Source organism: Falco peregrinus, chromosome 4 (assembly GCF_023634155.1).
Source record: "Falco peregrinus isolate bFalPer1 chromosome 4, bFalPer1.pri, whole genome shotgun sequence".
Classification (NCBI taxonomy): domain Eukaryota; kingdom Metazoa; phylum Chordata; class Aves; order Falconiformes; family Falconidae; genus Falco; species Falco peregrinus.
In genome coordinates, this window is record NC_073724.1 from 84,720,112 (window position 1) to 84,733,607 (window position 13,496).

The 13,496-nt window shown below is 34.7% G+C and overlaps 1 protein-coding gene across 4 annotated transcripts in view; it reads left to right on the plus strand.

Moving 5' to 3' along the window:
- The window catches only part of DIAPH3 (diaphanous related formin 3), a 246,028-nt gene that overhangs the window by 60,439 nt on the left and 172,093 nt on the right, over positions 1-13,496 (plus strand). For all 4 annotated transcript variants that reach the window (XM_055802324.1, XM_055802325.1, XM_055802326.1 and 1 more), the window contains 5 exons: positions 346-464; positions 601-665; positions 1,278-1,382; positions 3,681-4,019; positions 4,988-5,102. In XM_055802324.1, the coding sequence (XP_055658299.1) occupies positions 346-464; positions 601-665; positions 1,278-1,382; positions 3,681-4,019; positions 4,988-5,102 (743 nt within the window). The remainder of the gene's footprint in view (positions 1-345; positions 465-600; positions 666-1,277; positions 1,383-3,680; positions 4,020-4,987; positions 5,103-13,496) is intronic.

Sequence of the window (13,496 nt, forward strand, 5' to 3'; positions counted from 1 at the left end):
TATAGTTAACAACAATCACAAAAACAGAAGGGGCCAAGCTGAAGGAATAGCCTTCTCTTTACTGGGAGGAACAGGAAGGTTTCCTTCCTTCCTGTATTTCCTCAGGGGGAGAGATGCAGAGTTTATAAGAATCATATATCTTTAGGTCCACTGTTTTTTTCCAGTGTTGTGTAAACTGTTCTTGTGTAATAAACTGCCAGATGTATTTGTGCTTTGAGTTTTGGGAGTTGTACCTACCCTTCAACCATATAAATCAGTGCAAATCTTTTGACCTTACTGTGTTCATAGATTTAAATATACATTGATAAATAAATATGCTGTAAAATAACTTATCTCTGTCTTTAGTCCACAGTATTTCAAATTAATTGAAGAGTGCGTGTCCCAGATAGTGTTACATCGAAGTGGAACAGACCCAGATTTCACTTACCGTAAAAGATTAGATATAAATTTCAGCCATTTAGTGGGTAAGTACTATGTTTGGAAGTGATTACAGCATCAGACTTATTTGTATTTTCCAAAAAAACAGCTTAAAATTATGCACATGGTTAAGAATCTTCTGTTCCCTTTATATGTGCATGTGTGTTTGTTTATTTTTTCAAGATATTTGTGTAGATAAAGCAAGATTAGAAGAATGTGAAGAGAGAGCTTCTGAACTTTCCAGAAAAGTAAGTAATTTTTAAGTTACGTGATCATAAGATGGACACAGGGAGTTAATTAATAGTTTCATGAATGAACGTGGCATAGTTTCTAACTTCAAGTTACCAGTAGTTCTACGCTTAAGTGGGAATGTGGATGTTTCTTGTGGCCTAGGAAGCATAGAAAAGTGGTGTAAAGTAGTTAACCTTAATTGAGTCTTTCTGTTATTTATTTTAAGGTTTCATATACAAATCTCCCAAAAATCAGCTGAGTATTTAATTTGAGCAGTTACCAGTTTCTTCAACAAGATAAACAGTGGGAGAATAAGAATTGACTCATTTGTATCTACAGACTGTATTACTGTGCATCAGGATTTTTAAGCTGCTCTAATTCCAACTCAAAATACATTAATACTTGATGCTATTTCATATAGTAAGGACTTGTAGTGGTAATAGAGTTAGTATTTCCACTCTGGATATATGGATATAGTGGATATATGGAAGTTAAAATAGCAGATACGTTATCTGTGTCCTTAGTATTGCGTGAGTTTTAACAAACACAAAAGGAAATGATGGAATGTGAAGAAACTATGCTGAACTGACTAGTATCAACAGTTGTCTTTTTCTCTTTTTCTTTCTTAGCTCGAAAAAGATTTTGTAGCTCACCAGGAGACCCAGGCCCTATTGCAAAAAAAAGAAGAAAGAATCAATGAACTTGAAGCAGAATTACAAGCTTTTAAATCACAGGTATAAGACAATTTAAATGAATATATAAAGTATTGTTTTTGAAAGGGACTTTGTTTTGCATCTTTTGCAGATTCTGGTGATAAAGTTGAGGATTTTTTTTCAAAGTATCCTTGGTATTGATTATTACTGACTTTGTTTCCTTTATTTCTGTTTAGTACAAAGAATTTTAGTGTGACATTAATTAGCTGTTTGAGTTCCCAGATGATCCTTTTTGTGCCTGAGCTCTGTTAATTAAACTAGTTTCTTATGTTTCATTTGGATTTTTCTTTCAGTGTCATATATTTCCAAAGTAATTAGCCACATAGGGTAATAAGTCTTATGCTTTTAGATTAGCATTCATCACTGTGATCTTTATCCCCCCCCAAGAAATTATTCATTTCGCAATTTGCTCTGCTGAAGCCTTACCATGGATATCCAGCAGTGAAAGAAATAACCTGTGGCTGGATAAGAACATTTCCTGATAATTTTTCAATTTTCAAGCATAAATAGATATTTTAAAATGTGATGAGAGAGGAACAGTGCAGATTTTTGAGAGTAATACTTGAGTTGACCTGTAACCACTTTGGCTCTAAAATCTGAGTGAGAAGACTGTGTGACCAAGTGATTTTTCCTGTGTCTTATTTCCTGCCATAAGAAGGACAGTCTAAAAATGGCAAAAGGCAGACAGCAGCAGCAAGACATGCATATAGGAAGGTGATAAAATATATGTTTTGATCATAGAGGGTTTTTTTTATACTTTAGAGCTTGTTTGGTTTTCTTAGTGAGGAAAATTAATTTAGCTGTGCTTTGGTCTGTTTAAAAGTATTCTAATTCAGGTTTCTGGTCAGAATTAACTGTTAATATCAAAGTCAAACAGGCTTTAAAAAAAGCGATTACAAAAATCGTTGCATTGTGGAAAAGTAATTTTAGTGAGAGCTGTGTATCATTCGTTAAGAAAGCATTTTTATGTGTATATCTTGAAAACATACTTTTTGTCAGTGACATAGATTTTCCCTCCTATTGTATTCTTTCTCTAGTTCACTGTATTAAATAAAACTTTCTTTTATATGCAGACAATAACATATGATTATGCTCACTAATTAGAATACCATGAATTATCCCACTATTAATGGGACACTTGGGATGTTTCGTAAAAGTCAAGTATTTGATTGCTGCAGCTTTAGTACTCTTAAATCTGTCTTAAGAGGGATCTTTGGTTTCCATATGATGTCAGTTTCTACTTAGCACAATACTGCCTCCTCATATGGCTGTTTTTCTCCTAGTCTCGTTCCTTTACTCATTTTGTTGTATTTGGTATTTGTTCATGTATTTCTTTTGTTATTAGAATCTAATTGTTCAGTGTCATATTGTCAGTGTAAACAATGTGTTGAGAAATGCAAAACAATACTACCATTGTGCATATACTTATTTGTATTTATTAATATTCAGCTATTTTCTTTTAAGAATAGTAAATCCTTTACTTATTCTATTTCCCCTCGTTTTTAAAAATAAAATGGACTGTTTCAGATCATAATTATTGTTGAAAAGTTAATGCTATCACCAGTGGATATTTATTTATTCATTCATTTATTTATTTATTTATTTATTATTTCATTGGTTTTGTCAGGTGACTGTTTATTGTTTGAAGGCCTATGATAGAAATTCTTCAAATAGTAGAAATAAAAAAAATGTTTTTAGACTTACTAAATGCTAATAAGACTATCTTGATACAGTATAGATGACCTTGGTATATAGAATAAGAAATCTGTGTGTAACGCAGCAGCATTTTTTTTGAAAGAATTTTTTTTCATCATTACTTTGTGCTTTCAGTTCTGTAGAATGAGAATGCTGCTATATTGGAAAATATCTTTTTTTCAACAGAATTACTAATCTCTTCAGATTCTGCTCTTATGTCCTTGGAATGTTCCTCTGTAATCTTTAGGATAAGGACATTAGAGGCTATGATGTTATTTTTTTAATTTGAGCTCAACTGTGGTAGTCTAGATAAAATTTCATCAAGATACCTATCAGACCCTTCTTAGATCATGATCAGTGAAATAGGACAAGCGGGATGTAGCATTTCAGTTTGTCGTTTTTGGCATACGCCCTCCTGGTCTGAATATCTGCTTCAAATGTTGAGACTTTCGATTATGAAATCAAAAGCATGTTGGCTTCGTTATAATTCATATTTAATTGTCCTATACAAGAAAAATGGCACTGACTTTCAACTGGCTTGCTGGATTTAAACTATAAACTATGATTGTTATAGCATTTTGTTGATAAAAATGTGAAGCTGAATAATAGTACTTTCCTTATCAGTATGGCTCCTTGCCACCTGGTTTTCTACCATCCACATGTGGAGATGCATCTGTCATTCCACTGGAAGCTACAGGACCACATCAACTTCTGTTACCGCCTCCACCACCACAGCCTTCTAATGGAGCAATTCCACCACCACCACCTCCCCCTCCTCCTCCTCCACCATATTTTAATGGTTTGGGAACTCCTCTGGCTTTTGGTGGTGCTCCTCCACCACCGCCTCTACCAGGCCTGCCTGGAGCACAGCGGTTTCCACCTCCATGTACTTTGCCATTTGGAATGAAGCCTAAAAAAGAATTCAGACCTGAGGTTACCATGAAAAGACTCAACTGGTCCAAGGTAGTACTGTTTAATGATAAATACTTAATGTAAAATCTTACATAGAGATTAGGGTAAATAGATTGTCAGGGTTAAGACTATATAGAGCAATTGATACATTAGTTAAAATTATGCAAGATATGAATACTTTCTGCCTTTTAGTTTTTATTGTTTTCCAAAAACTGTGTTTTATTAATTCATGAGTCATCTGAGCAAGCGTCTGTTGACTTTCTGAGATGCCTAGAAAAGTCAGTTCTGGTCTAGAATAATACAGCCTTTGATAATAGCATGCCTCTTGGGTCCAACTACGCCTTGTCTTTTGGCAAACTGTTTATATTGCATCAGTCTCTGCACTGTACTGATAGCTATACTGATTCCAAACAAATGTCTTGCATCTGTCTAGCTTGGATTGTGGGAAGAAGCGTTACAGGTCTCTTCATTTTTCCTTAAATGTATTTATGTAAATTCAGTGGTTGAAAAAGTATAGAGCCCTTTTATTTTTTTTCTTCTCCGTTGTGACAGGATCAAGAATGCCAGGACTAGGAATCTACTAAGTTTTGGAAACTATAATTATTTAGACTAAAATAAGTCAGTAAAAAGATTTTCAGAGTTTTATGAAGCAATCAAAGCTACAATCTAAAAAGTAAGGTACTTAATATCTAGTTAAACTAGCTATGTTTAGAGGCTGTTCACCCAAGTTTTAAAACTAGACCAAAGATCACTTGCTACATTTAGACCTTAGATAACAAAGTATGTTGTCTGTATTGCTTTGTATTGTTAAAATCAGCTTGTCCAAAAGCATTTATTGCAATAATTATTATCTTCAATTAGAAATATATTAACAATTCTAAAGATGAGTTAGATACCAAATCTTCACATTTTACAGAGCTCTTAAGTGTTTGATTTGCCTTATACTCTACAGAGCACAGTCTCTGTATAGCATCAAAATAATTTTATTGTGAAGGTTTTGTTTTGTCTCTTGCTTGTAGATCAGGCCTCAGGAAATGACAGAATCCTGTTTCTGGGTTAAGGCAGAAGAGGGCAAGTATGAGAATGCTGACATGTTTTGCAAATTGGAACTTACGTTTTGTTGTCAAAAAAGGGGTAAGTAATTGATTGCTTTAATTATCAGCTTTTACAGATACCTTTAAAATTCTTGGGGCTTATATATATATATATATATATATGAAAAAAATCAGAATATAACAGTAATGTTCTGGTATTTAAGTGGAATGTTTAAAGAAAAAAGTTTGAAAAACCTGGACTGCTTCATGAAAATTGTCTTGCCTTGCATTGGTAAAGAAAACCGTACCAAAACGCCCCCAGAAATACTTCTGCATAATACATACTTTTATTTAGTCACACTTGAAAAAGTATTTATAAGATTTTGTCAGTAGACCTTAATAAAATAGTGTGACCTGATCTAGAGTCCAGAAGATGGTGTGTTTACCCTCAGAATGCATATGGTAATCCATATGTTTTGGTTACATGAAGGAGGAGAGTTTTTAATGATTTTTTTTTACTTTCTGATAAATCTGTAGCAACATAGACCTCCTTTGCGGTTTTGCTTAGCTTCTTCAGCTTTTAAAACCTTTTGGAAGAGCAAAATATTTGAAAATATTCCTGGCTTTAAACATTTTCTCCCTTTCTGGAAGTAAGTTGTCTCACTAGTAGGTTAGATTATTCTGCTCCATATATAAAATATATTTCCACTATTATTTCTTGACACATTTCTCTCCCCACCTTGATTCGTATCAGAGACTTAATACTTGGGGGCAGCCTAAGGGATGTAATGATTAATTCCTTTTCAAATTGAAAAGGCATTAATATTTTTTGTAGTTTGTTTTACAAATTTTGCTTTGATATTTTTATTTAATATAGTGCGTGGCATTCTCTAGTTTCTTCTTCAAGGTGGGGTGGGTTTTTTTTGTCGTCTTGTTTTGTTTTGGACTTCTTTTAACAATAACCAAGAACTTTATTCTGCTTTTGTCAAAGTAAGATTGGTATTTCTACTAAGATGAATATTGATACTTAATAACATTAAGAATGTTGTACAAACATAATAAGGAAAGAAAACCTCATAGACCATAGACATTTTTGCTTGAATCTATTAGAATAAGTCTAAAAGATAATTATGATGCCTTTATAATGTTAGGAGAATTCCCAAGAATGTTTGCTGAATTCATAGGTTGGAAGTTTAAAAGCCACAGGAGGAAATACTGTTTCCTGTGTGTAATTAAACAGTAAAATTTGGGAAACAAGAGGGTGTTCAGGCTAAACATGCTGATGGCTCATAAGAGGATTATGAATCTCTGCAGACAGCGAGAACATTAGAGCTAACAAGATTAACATACCTTCAAAGTTTTAACTGAATGGACTGAATACATTGTTTTGATAAAATCTAATAGAAGGTAGTTATTGGATCTACAGTTGAAAAATCAGTGAAGTATACTTTTATACAAAATGGGGGGAAAGGTTATTAAAAGGCTGTAGCTGGCAGAGACAAATTAAAATTTTTTTTACAGGTGGAGCTTACTGCTTTATCTTTTTTATTTTAAGTTTTTCTAATCTCATCTGATGTGGATGATACAACTCTGCTCTCTTCTTAATTTTTTGAAGGAAGTGTAGACACTAAATATTTATTAGAACATCAAGTAGGTGTCTAAAGGGCAACACGGAACTAAATTTCATCTTTCTTCGAGTGAGTGGTTTACAGAATTTTTCATGAATGCCTAAACACATAAACAGACAGCACCAGGCATCTCAGTGTCTCTTATTAACAGCATGAACTCTAGTACAAAAAGGACAGCAAGTGACTGGTTTTGTTCTTGTGACCACAGAGAGAGGGGTTGCATCTTCATAGCTTATGCATAGCTTACTGATTATAACAAAACTTGCCAAAGAAGTTGGAGATACCCAGTTTTCTTCACTTCCCAGTTTTGAAGGGATTTAACACCATGCTTTCTAAAGTAGAATCAACAAACTATTCACTAGACTCAATTGTCTCAAGGAAGCAGTCTTTTACTATTTCTAAAGCTTTGTCTCTAAAACCAGAAAGATGAGAAGTTGAAAATGATTCTGTACCCAAATGACGGCATGCAAAGAATGAGCTGGTTTCCACTCTGTTGAAGGGTCTGCTTATGAATTGAAGTTGTGTAAAAAGAGGTGTTTGATTGTGGAAGCAGGGACCAGAATGTTCAATGATACTTTGAATTTTATTCTGATTAAGTAAAATCAGATTGAAGTACTCAAATATGCAGTTGGAGCATTTTGCCAGCTGATGTGCCAGAAGTATTTCAGTGTTGATCCAGAAGAGGAAGTCTTATGTCTATGTAAATAATCCATTGAGGAATTTCTGCTACAAGAAGGAATACATAGCACTATAGAATAGATTTGAAGCTTTAGCAGATGTTTGTATAGAAGTTATAAACGATGTTGATTCTGAATGGGTATTGAAGCAATTGAAAAAACTGAAGATATTATGGAGGTATGAAAGAAACATTACTGCAAGAATAAAAAAGTAAAAGAGGGTCTAGCTTCAGAGTGTAGAAAAAGTAGCGAGTAGTAACATGGAGCAAAGACTGCTTGGATGAAAAAAAATCACTCTCAAGGATGTCTGGGGACACATCAGAGACATGTCCTTGAATCATGGAATTATTTACATTGGAAGGGACCTTTGAAGGTCCATTAGTCCAATCACCTTTGTAAAAGGACCAATCTAGTTCATCAAGTTGCTTGGGGCTTTGTCCATATAAGTTTCAGATATCCCTAAAGATGGAGATATATGGATGGACAACCTGTTCCTTTTTGTCACCATTGTGGTGTTTTTCGGTTTTTTTTCCATAACAGCTTCTTGGAATATCTCTTGTTGCAACTTGTGTCTGTTGCCTTTTGCTCATTGTGCACCTCCAAGAAGAATCTGGTTGCCTCTTATTTGTAGTCTCCTGTTAGGTAGTTTGAGACAGCAGTGAGAATTCCCTTGTCCTTCATACTTCTCAAGACTGACAGCTCTCTCAGCCTTTCTGTCTGCATCTTATGTTTCAGCACTCTAATCATGTTGATTTCTGTTGTACTCCTTCCCATATAACTGTATTTTATGTGAAGTGGGGAACCCCAAACTGAAAAAGTACTCCAGATCGCTCTCCCTGGGAGAGAATGGGACTAGAGGGAAATAGTCACTTCACTGATGTGCTGGCAGCAGTCTTGGTAACTTACTGGAGGAAATGTTTTCACTGTGCTGCTTGTTTAATAATAATAGTGATGGTGATAATAATGAGTCTGTTTAAGGGTTATGGGTGGTGTGGGGTATTTTCTCTTCGTTCTTTTACTTGTTAGAAAGCTGATTTTGTCACTTTAGAGAAACAACCATTTTGTGGCAGCAACATGTTTTATAAATATTAAAACTTTGAGTTGAGCTGGAACAATGAGAAGTATCAAAGCATCAATTGCTGATGATATTCTTTTAGCAGCTTACTGAAGACAAAATCTAACTTTTTTATTAACTCAGAATTTATTCTAGTCCAGAATAAATTTGTAATCTTAAAGAAATCTAAGCTTATACATGTGAAAGAAGTGGGCAAGGGCATATTTGAAAACCAACTCCTTTGTCATAAAACTGTATAGGTTTACTGCTACACAGGAAACGTGGAAGAAGAATATTAGTTTGGAATCTGGAAAGACAGGTCAGTGTGTGGATGGAATATTTTCAATGTGAACACTTGAGAAAAAAAACCGATTGTGACTGAAAAATGTACATACATTTAAAATATTTGCAAGAAAACATGAGACTTTCTTGTGAGATGCCCCAAGAAACAAACAAACAAAAGATTCTGAAACCCTCAAATCATTAGCTTTGTGTCAGCAGCTAAAAGAATAAAAATAAGAAGTGAAATCACTGCCTTAAAGACATCAGTGCGAAAGTAAGGTATGCTCCACAGTGCTCTCCCTGACTGAGAGGGGAAGAATAAAAAAAAGTAATTGAGAAGTTCTGAAAAGAAGGTGATGAATGTGAATAGTTTGCATGAATGATCTTTGGTTTTCTGATAATTTTTCATTTTAAAGGCAAAAAGAAGGATTGGTGTGAAGGGTAGTTAGAGATCTGAAAGAGAAATAAATAATAAGAAATATCAAGTGTTTTAGATTTATCAGGATTATAGTCATGGATGCAGATCACTGAAGAAAATCTGTGAAAAGCCTTTTTGGCAACAATGGTATCAAAGGAATCTCTTACTATAATTCTTTGAAAATATTAAGCTGAATATATGACTTAACTGGTATGTGAAATACTGAGTAGCAGAGCTAGACCAAACCTTATGTGTGCTTTTATATTATCTTAAGCCTAAGAGGTAAGATGAATAAACAAAAATGCTCATTATTGAATGACAGCCACTTTATAATAGATGTTCTGGAAGCCTGATGGAAAGACAATAATCACTGGTGTATGATGTTAATATGCTGCCAACTTTGCCAGAATGATTAAGCATACAGACAGGGGAGTGGCACTTCGCATAAAAGATAGTGTGAAGTGTACTAGCATGAAAATCTCATGGCGGGGGGAGGAAGCCTACCATACAAAACCTTGTGAATGGAAAATCCTTCTAATAACATAGTGTTACACTGTATTAATAGCTCTCGGATCAGATTACGTTTGTGATGATTTTGTAGCAATAAACTGTGAGATTTAACTACCTGCATAGGGGTTGAATCAATTCCTCATCAGGATGTTATGAGAAGGTAAAGCTTTGGATGCAACTAATGACTGTTTCCAATATTCCTGTAATCAGTGTGAAAAGGAACTGTTGTGGAAATGGGCTTGAGTCACACACACGACCTAGGAGGTCAGAGTAGGGGAGGAGGAGGAGGTGAGAATGATCACTCTTAATATTGTACCAGGAGAGAACAATCCAAGTAAATCTATTACACAAGTATTCAACTTCAGGACAGGGAACTGAATGAAAGGTGCAGATGGTCAAGCAAGTAACATACCCATGCCTGTTAGCAGCCCAGAGGCTATTCTGAAAATGCCATCTTAAATACTTGAGTAAACTTTGTGTTGTAGTTCAGGAAAAAAAACTCAGCTGAAGCTGTGGGATAAAAATTGCATGTGGCTCAGTAGGAAAGTTAAAGACAGTATCACAAGGAAAACGATAGCATGAAAAATGTGAAAGGACTGCCCAAATGAAGATAACAGGAAAACTCATTATATATAGCTAGATAAATGTAAACAGTCTATTCTTCATATATTCTTTTGGAATTCTGAATTTCTTGCAAAGGATTCATCAGCTGATGTTGAAAAATGCATTTAATATTTTGGAAATGAAGTTAGCTAGGGAATTGGTGGCACCATTTGGTGACAACTTCAAAACTTCAGATAAATTCAGGGGTAGTAGGTCCAAAAGAAATAGGAAAGGATGTATTGGTAGGAAGACAAGCTTCCTCTTTTGGGAAATGAGGAGAATGGATTGTAAGTAGTGATAAGGCTGAGATAGCATCTTTTTAAGTAACATCTCTTACTGCAGCTCTTGGAGAGAGTGTGCCAGGCTTGAACGATCACTGGTCAGACCCAGCAGGGCATTTATTAGGTTCTCAATCATGGATATAAGAGGCTTGTTTGCTTGGAGTAGCTTCAAGCTACTATGTTTAAGACTTGCGATGCTGAAATAAGGTAAATTTTTAAATGCAAATGCTTGGTCCTGTCACCTACAGAAGGGAGAAAAGTAATGAAGCATCTATAATAAATGTACTTAGTTTGTGGAGGTACTTTGAAGAGCACTGATGTGGAGAAGATACAGCAAGAAGTTGGTGGAAGTTTGTGAATAAGTGTAATTAATGTAGTGAGACTGTAGTAGTTACGCTCAATGTGGGATATGTGGTCAGGGTAGCTCAAGAGAATGAGCTATATGTTGCTTAAAGTCGTCCTTCAGGTGCTTGAAGTGATTTGCCAAAGGTGATTCAAAGACTTAAGAAGTTGTATGGAGTATACAAGTAAGCAAGCTCTAACCAAGAATAAATCTTTGAAAGTACTTAAATACAAAGTTACAATTTGGTTCATGTATGCAAGATATAAGAAAGGTAGTAATTTTCTGAAATACATACTTTATAATTAGTGTACTGTGTTTATAAATACCTTATTGATAAGTTTGACTTGATTGAACAAACTTTTTTTACTTATGTTTAAAGTGTTAAAGTCCGAATGAGGATTAGAAACTGCAGACTAGACATACAAGAAACCACTCCTAAATTCTTCATTATTTTTTGCAATATGGAGATATCTGCAATTAATGGAAGATGGCATGGAAAATTAGAAATTTACTCTTCTTTCTTTTCTAGATATCAAAGGGAACTGATTTAGTACACTCCAGAGAGAAAGACTGCATGTGCACGCTCTTGTGCGTGCTCCACCCCCCTTCTCCCCATCAACTAGGACAGATTTTCATCCTAATCTTATTGGAGATGGCAGTGTCTGATCCCATAACACCAGAGCTCCTGTCAGACTTGATTATTCAGAAATAAAGCACTTCTGTGGGAGTGCTATCTCTGTTGGCACTTGTCTTGAAAAGTCAATATAGCTCTTTAACTTTTTTCTTTTTCTCTTTTGATCCCCGTCTCCCCGCTGCCCTGTATACTCTGTAAGAAAAGCCGTGAAGGCCTAAACTGCTATGGTGCCAACCAAGCCTCAAACATTTTAAACCAGGAAAGACAGTAAATGCTAGCAAGAAGGTCAAATCAGCAATATAACTTAGTTTAGTGCTGTATTTGATGTGCCTCAGCCTACCCAGCATATGGAATAGAACTTGTGGTCAGCCGCCTGTATGATTAAGTGGAGACCAGTGTCCTCAAACTTCCCTCCTCTGGAGGAAGATTTACACAGAAGTTGTTCCAAACTGTGCTCATTATAGAATCTTAGTATTACAAACCTGTAAGACTGCCAAAAATATAGTCTGGTAACTTCTGCTAATAATATAGCATTGAGTAACTCAAGTTACCTTTTAATGTAACTGTGTACAAGTAGAAGTAAAACTTGCAATGTGTTTAGGTTTGGCTGCTTTGCAGTATCACCCTAACTACCCTTTAAACCAAAATTATTTTAAAAGGTTTTTGCACATAGGATGAAAAAGGAAGAAAAGTTTCTTCTTGAAGAATGCAGCAGTAAATTATAGGCATTTCTGAGAGACAGCAACCAATCACTTTTCTAAAGAACTGAAATGTCAATGGTATTTTGCAATTTCAGTATATCATTTTTCCATGGAGGGAAAGGATGGTATATTTACTGTTGCATCTGTAGTAAATATGTTAGTTGTGTCTATTCTTTGCAGATATAAAGATCTCTGGTCTTATCTTATTTACATATTTGTATCAAATATATTTGTTCTGTACAGATTGATAAATGAATATGCTTCTGTGGTGTGTTGACCCTAGCTGGCTGCCAGATGCCCACCCAGCTTCTCTCTAATAAAATGGAAAAGGTCAAACATAGAGTTAAAGATGGAGAGATCACTTACCGACTACTGTCACAAGCAAAACAGACATGATTTGGGGAAAATTAATTTATTTAATTTATTTTTTTCTAATGTCCTATCATGGATGGGAGAAACCTTCAGTTGTTCACATTGCTAGATGTATTTCAAAAAGTGGAATGTGAATAACTCCTAAAACCTGACTTTTATATCCAGATAACTCCATGAATATGTAGCAAACAAAAATTGGAAAACCCAAAGAGGACATGAACATATAAATGGCTGGAATAGTCTGACAATAGCATTTGTTTTGTAGTTTGATTCTTTTTGAAGCTATAATTTGTGGCATCTTTTTCCCTTTACTCTCTTTCTTAGGATTTTCTTAGGATGAATTCTTCCTTGAATTAATTATTACTTATTAAATGACTGTGTCATCAGTACCTTAATCTGAGTACGTAAAAAATATCGGTAACATCAGATCGTTATTCTGGTAGGACTGTAGAAAAGAGGCAGTCTGTCAGGAAGTGTTATAGTTTTAGAAAAACTTGTTGCTAGAAAGGGTTTGACTTGTATTTACAGTTAGGAAATTTTTGTCAGACAGTGGTCTTGTTGAAGAGTTTGTTATAGCACTTGTAACTAACTACTTAAGCACATATTATTTTTACCTTAATTTTAATTTATTTTAACTTATATTAACTTTATTTTTTTGCTTTACAGCAGAATTGTAGTATGTGTTATTACTAGGTGATAGGTTCTTACCTTCTACACACAGACTATTTATTATTTCCTATCAGCTTCAAAACAGATTGAGTGCTTTCCTTTCTCCTCAGTGAAGTGCCTTGAAGGAGTAGCTCCTGTAGTTCACATTTACCTTTCTCTTTCAAACAAGTGATTCTTTTTTTTTTTTTTCCCCCTCATAGTTGATTTCTACCTAAAATGCAGTATTAGTCTGCAGTCAACTCACGTTTGATGAAAATATGACAGTATATTCAGGCTAACAGAAGCTCTCCCTCCACTCCTGTTTTACAACACTGTGGTAGGA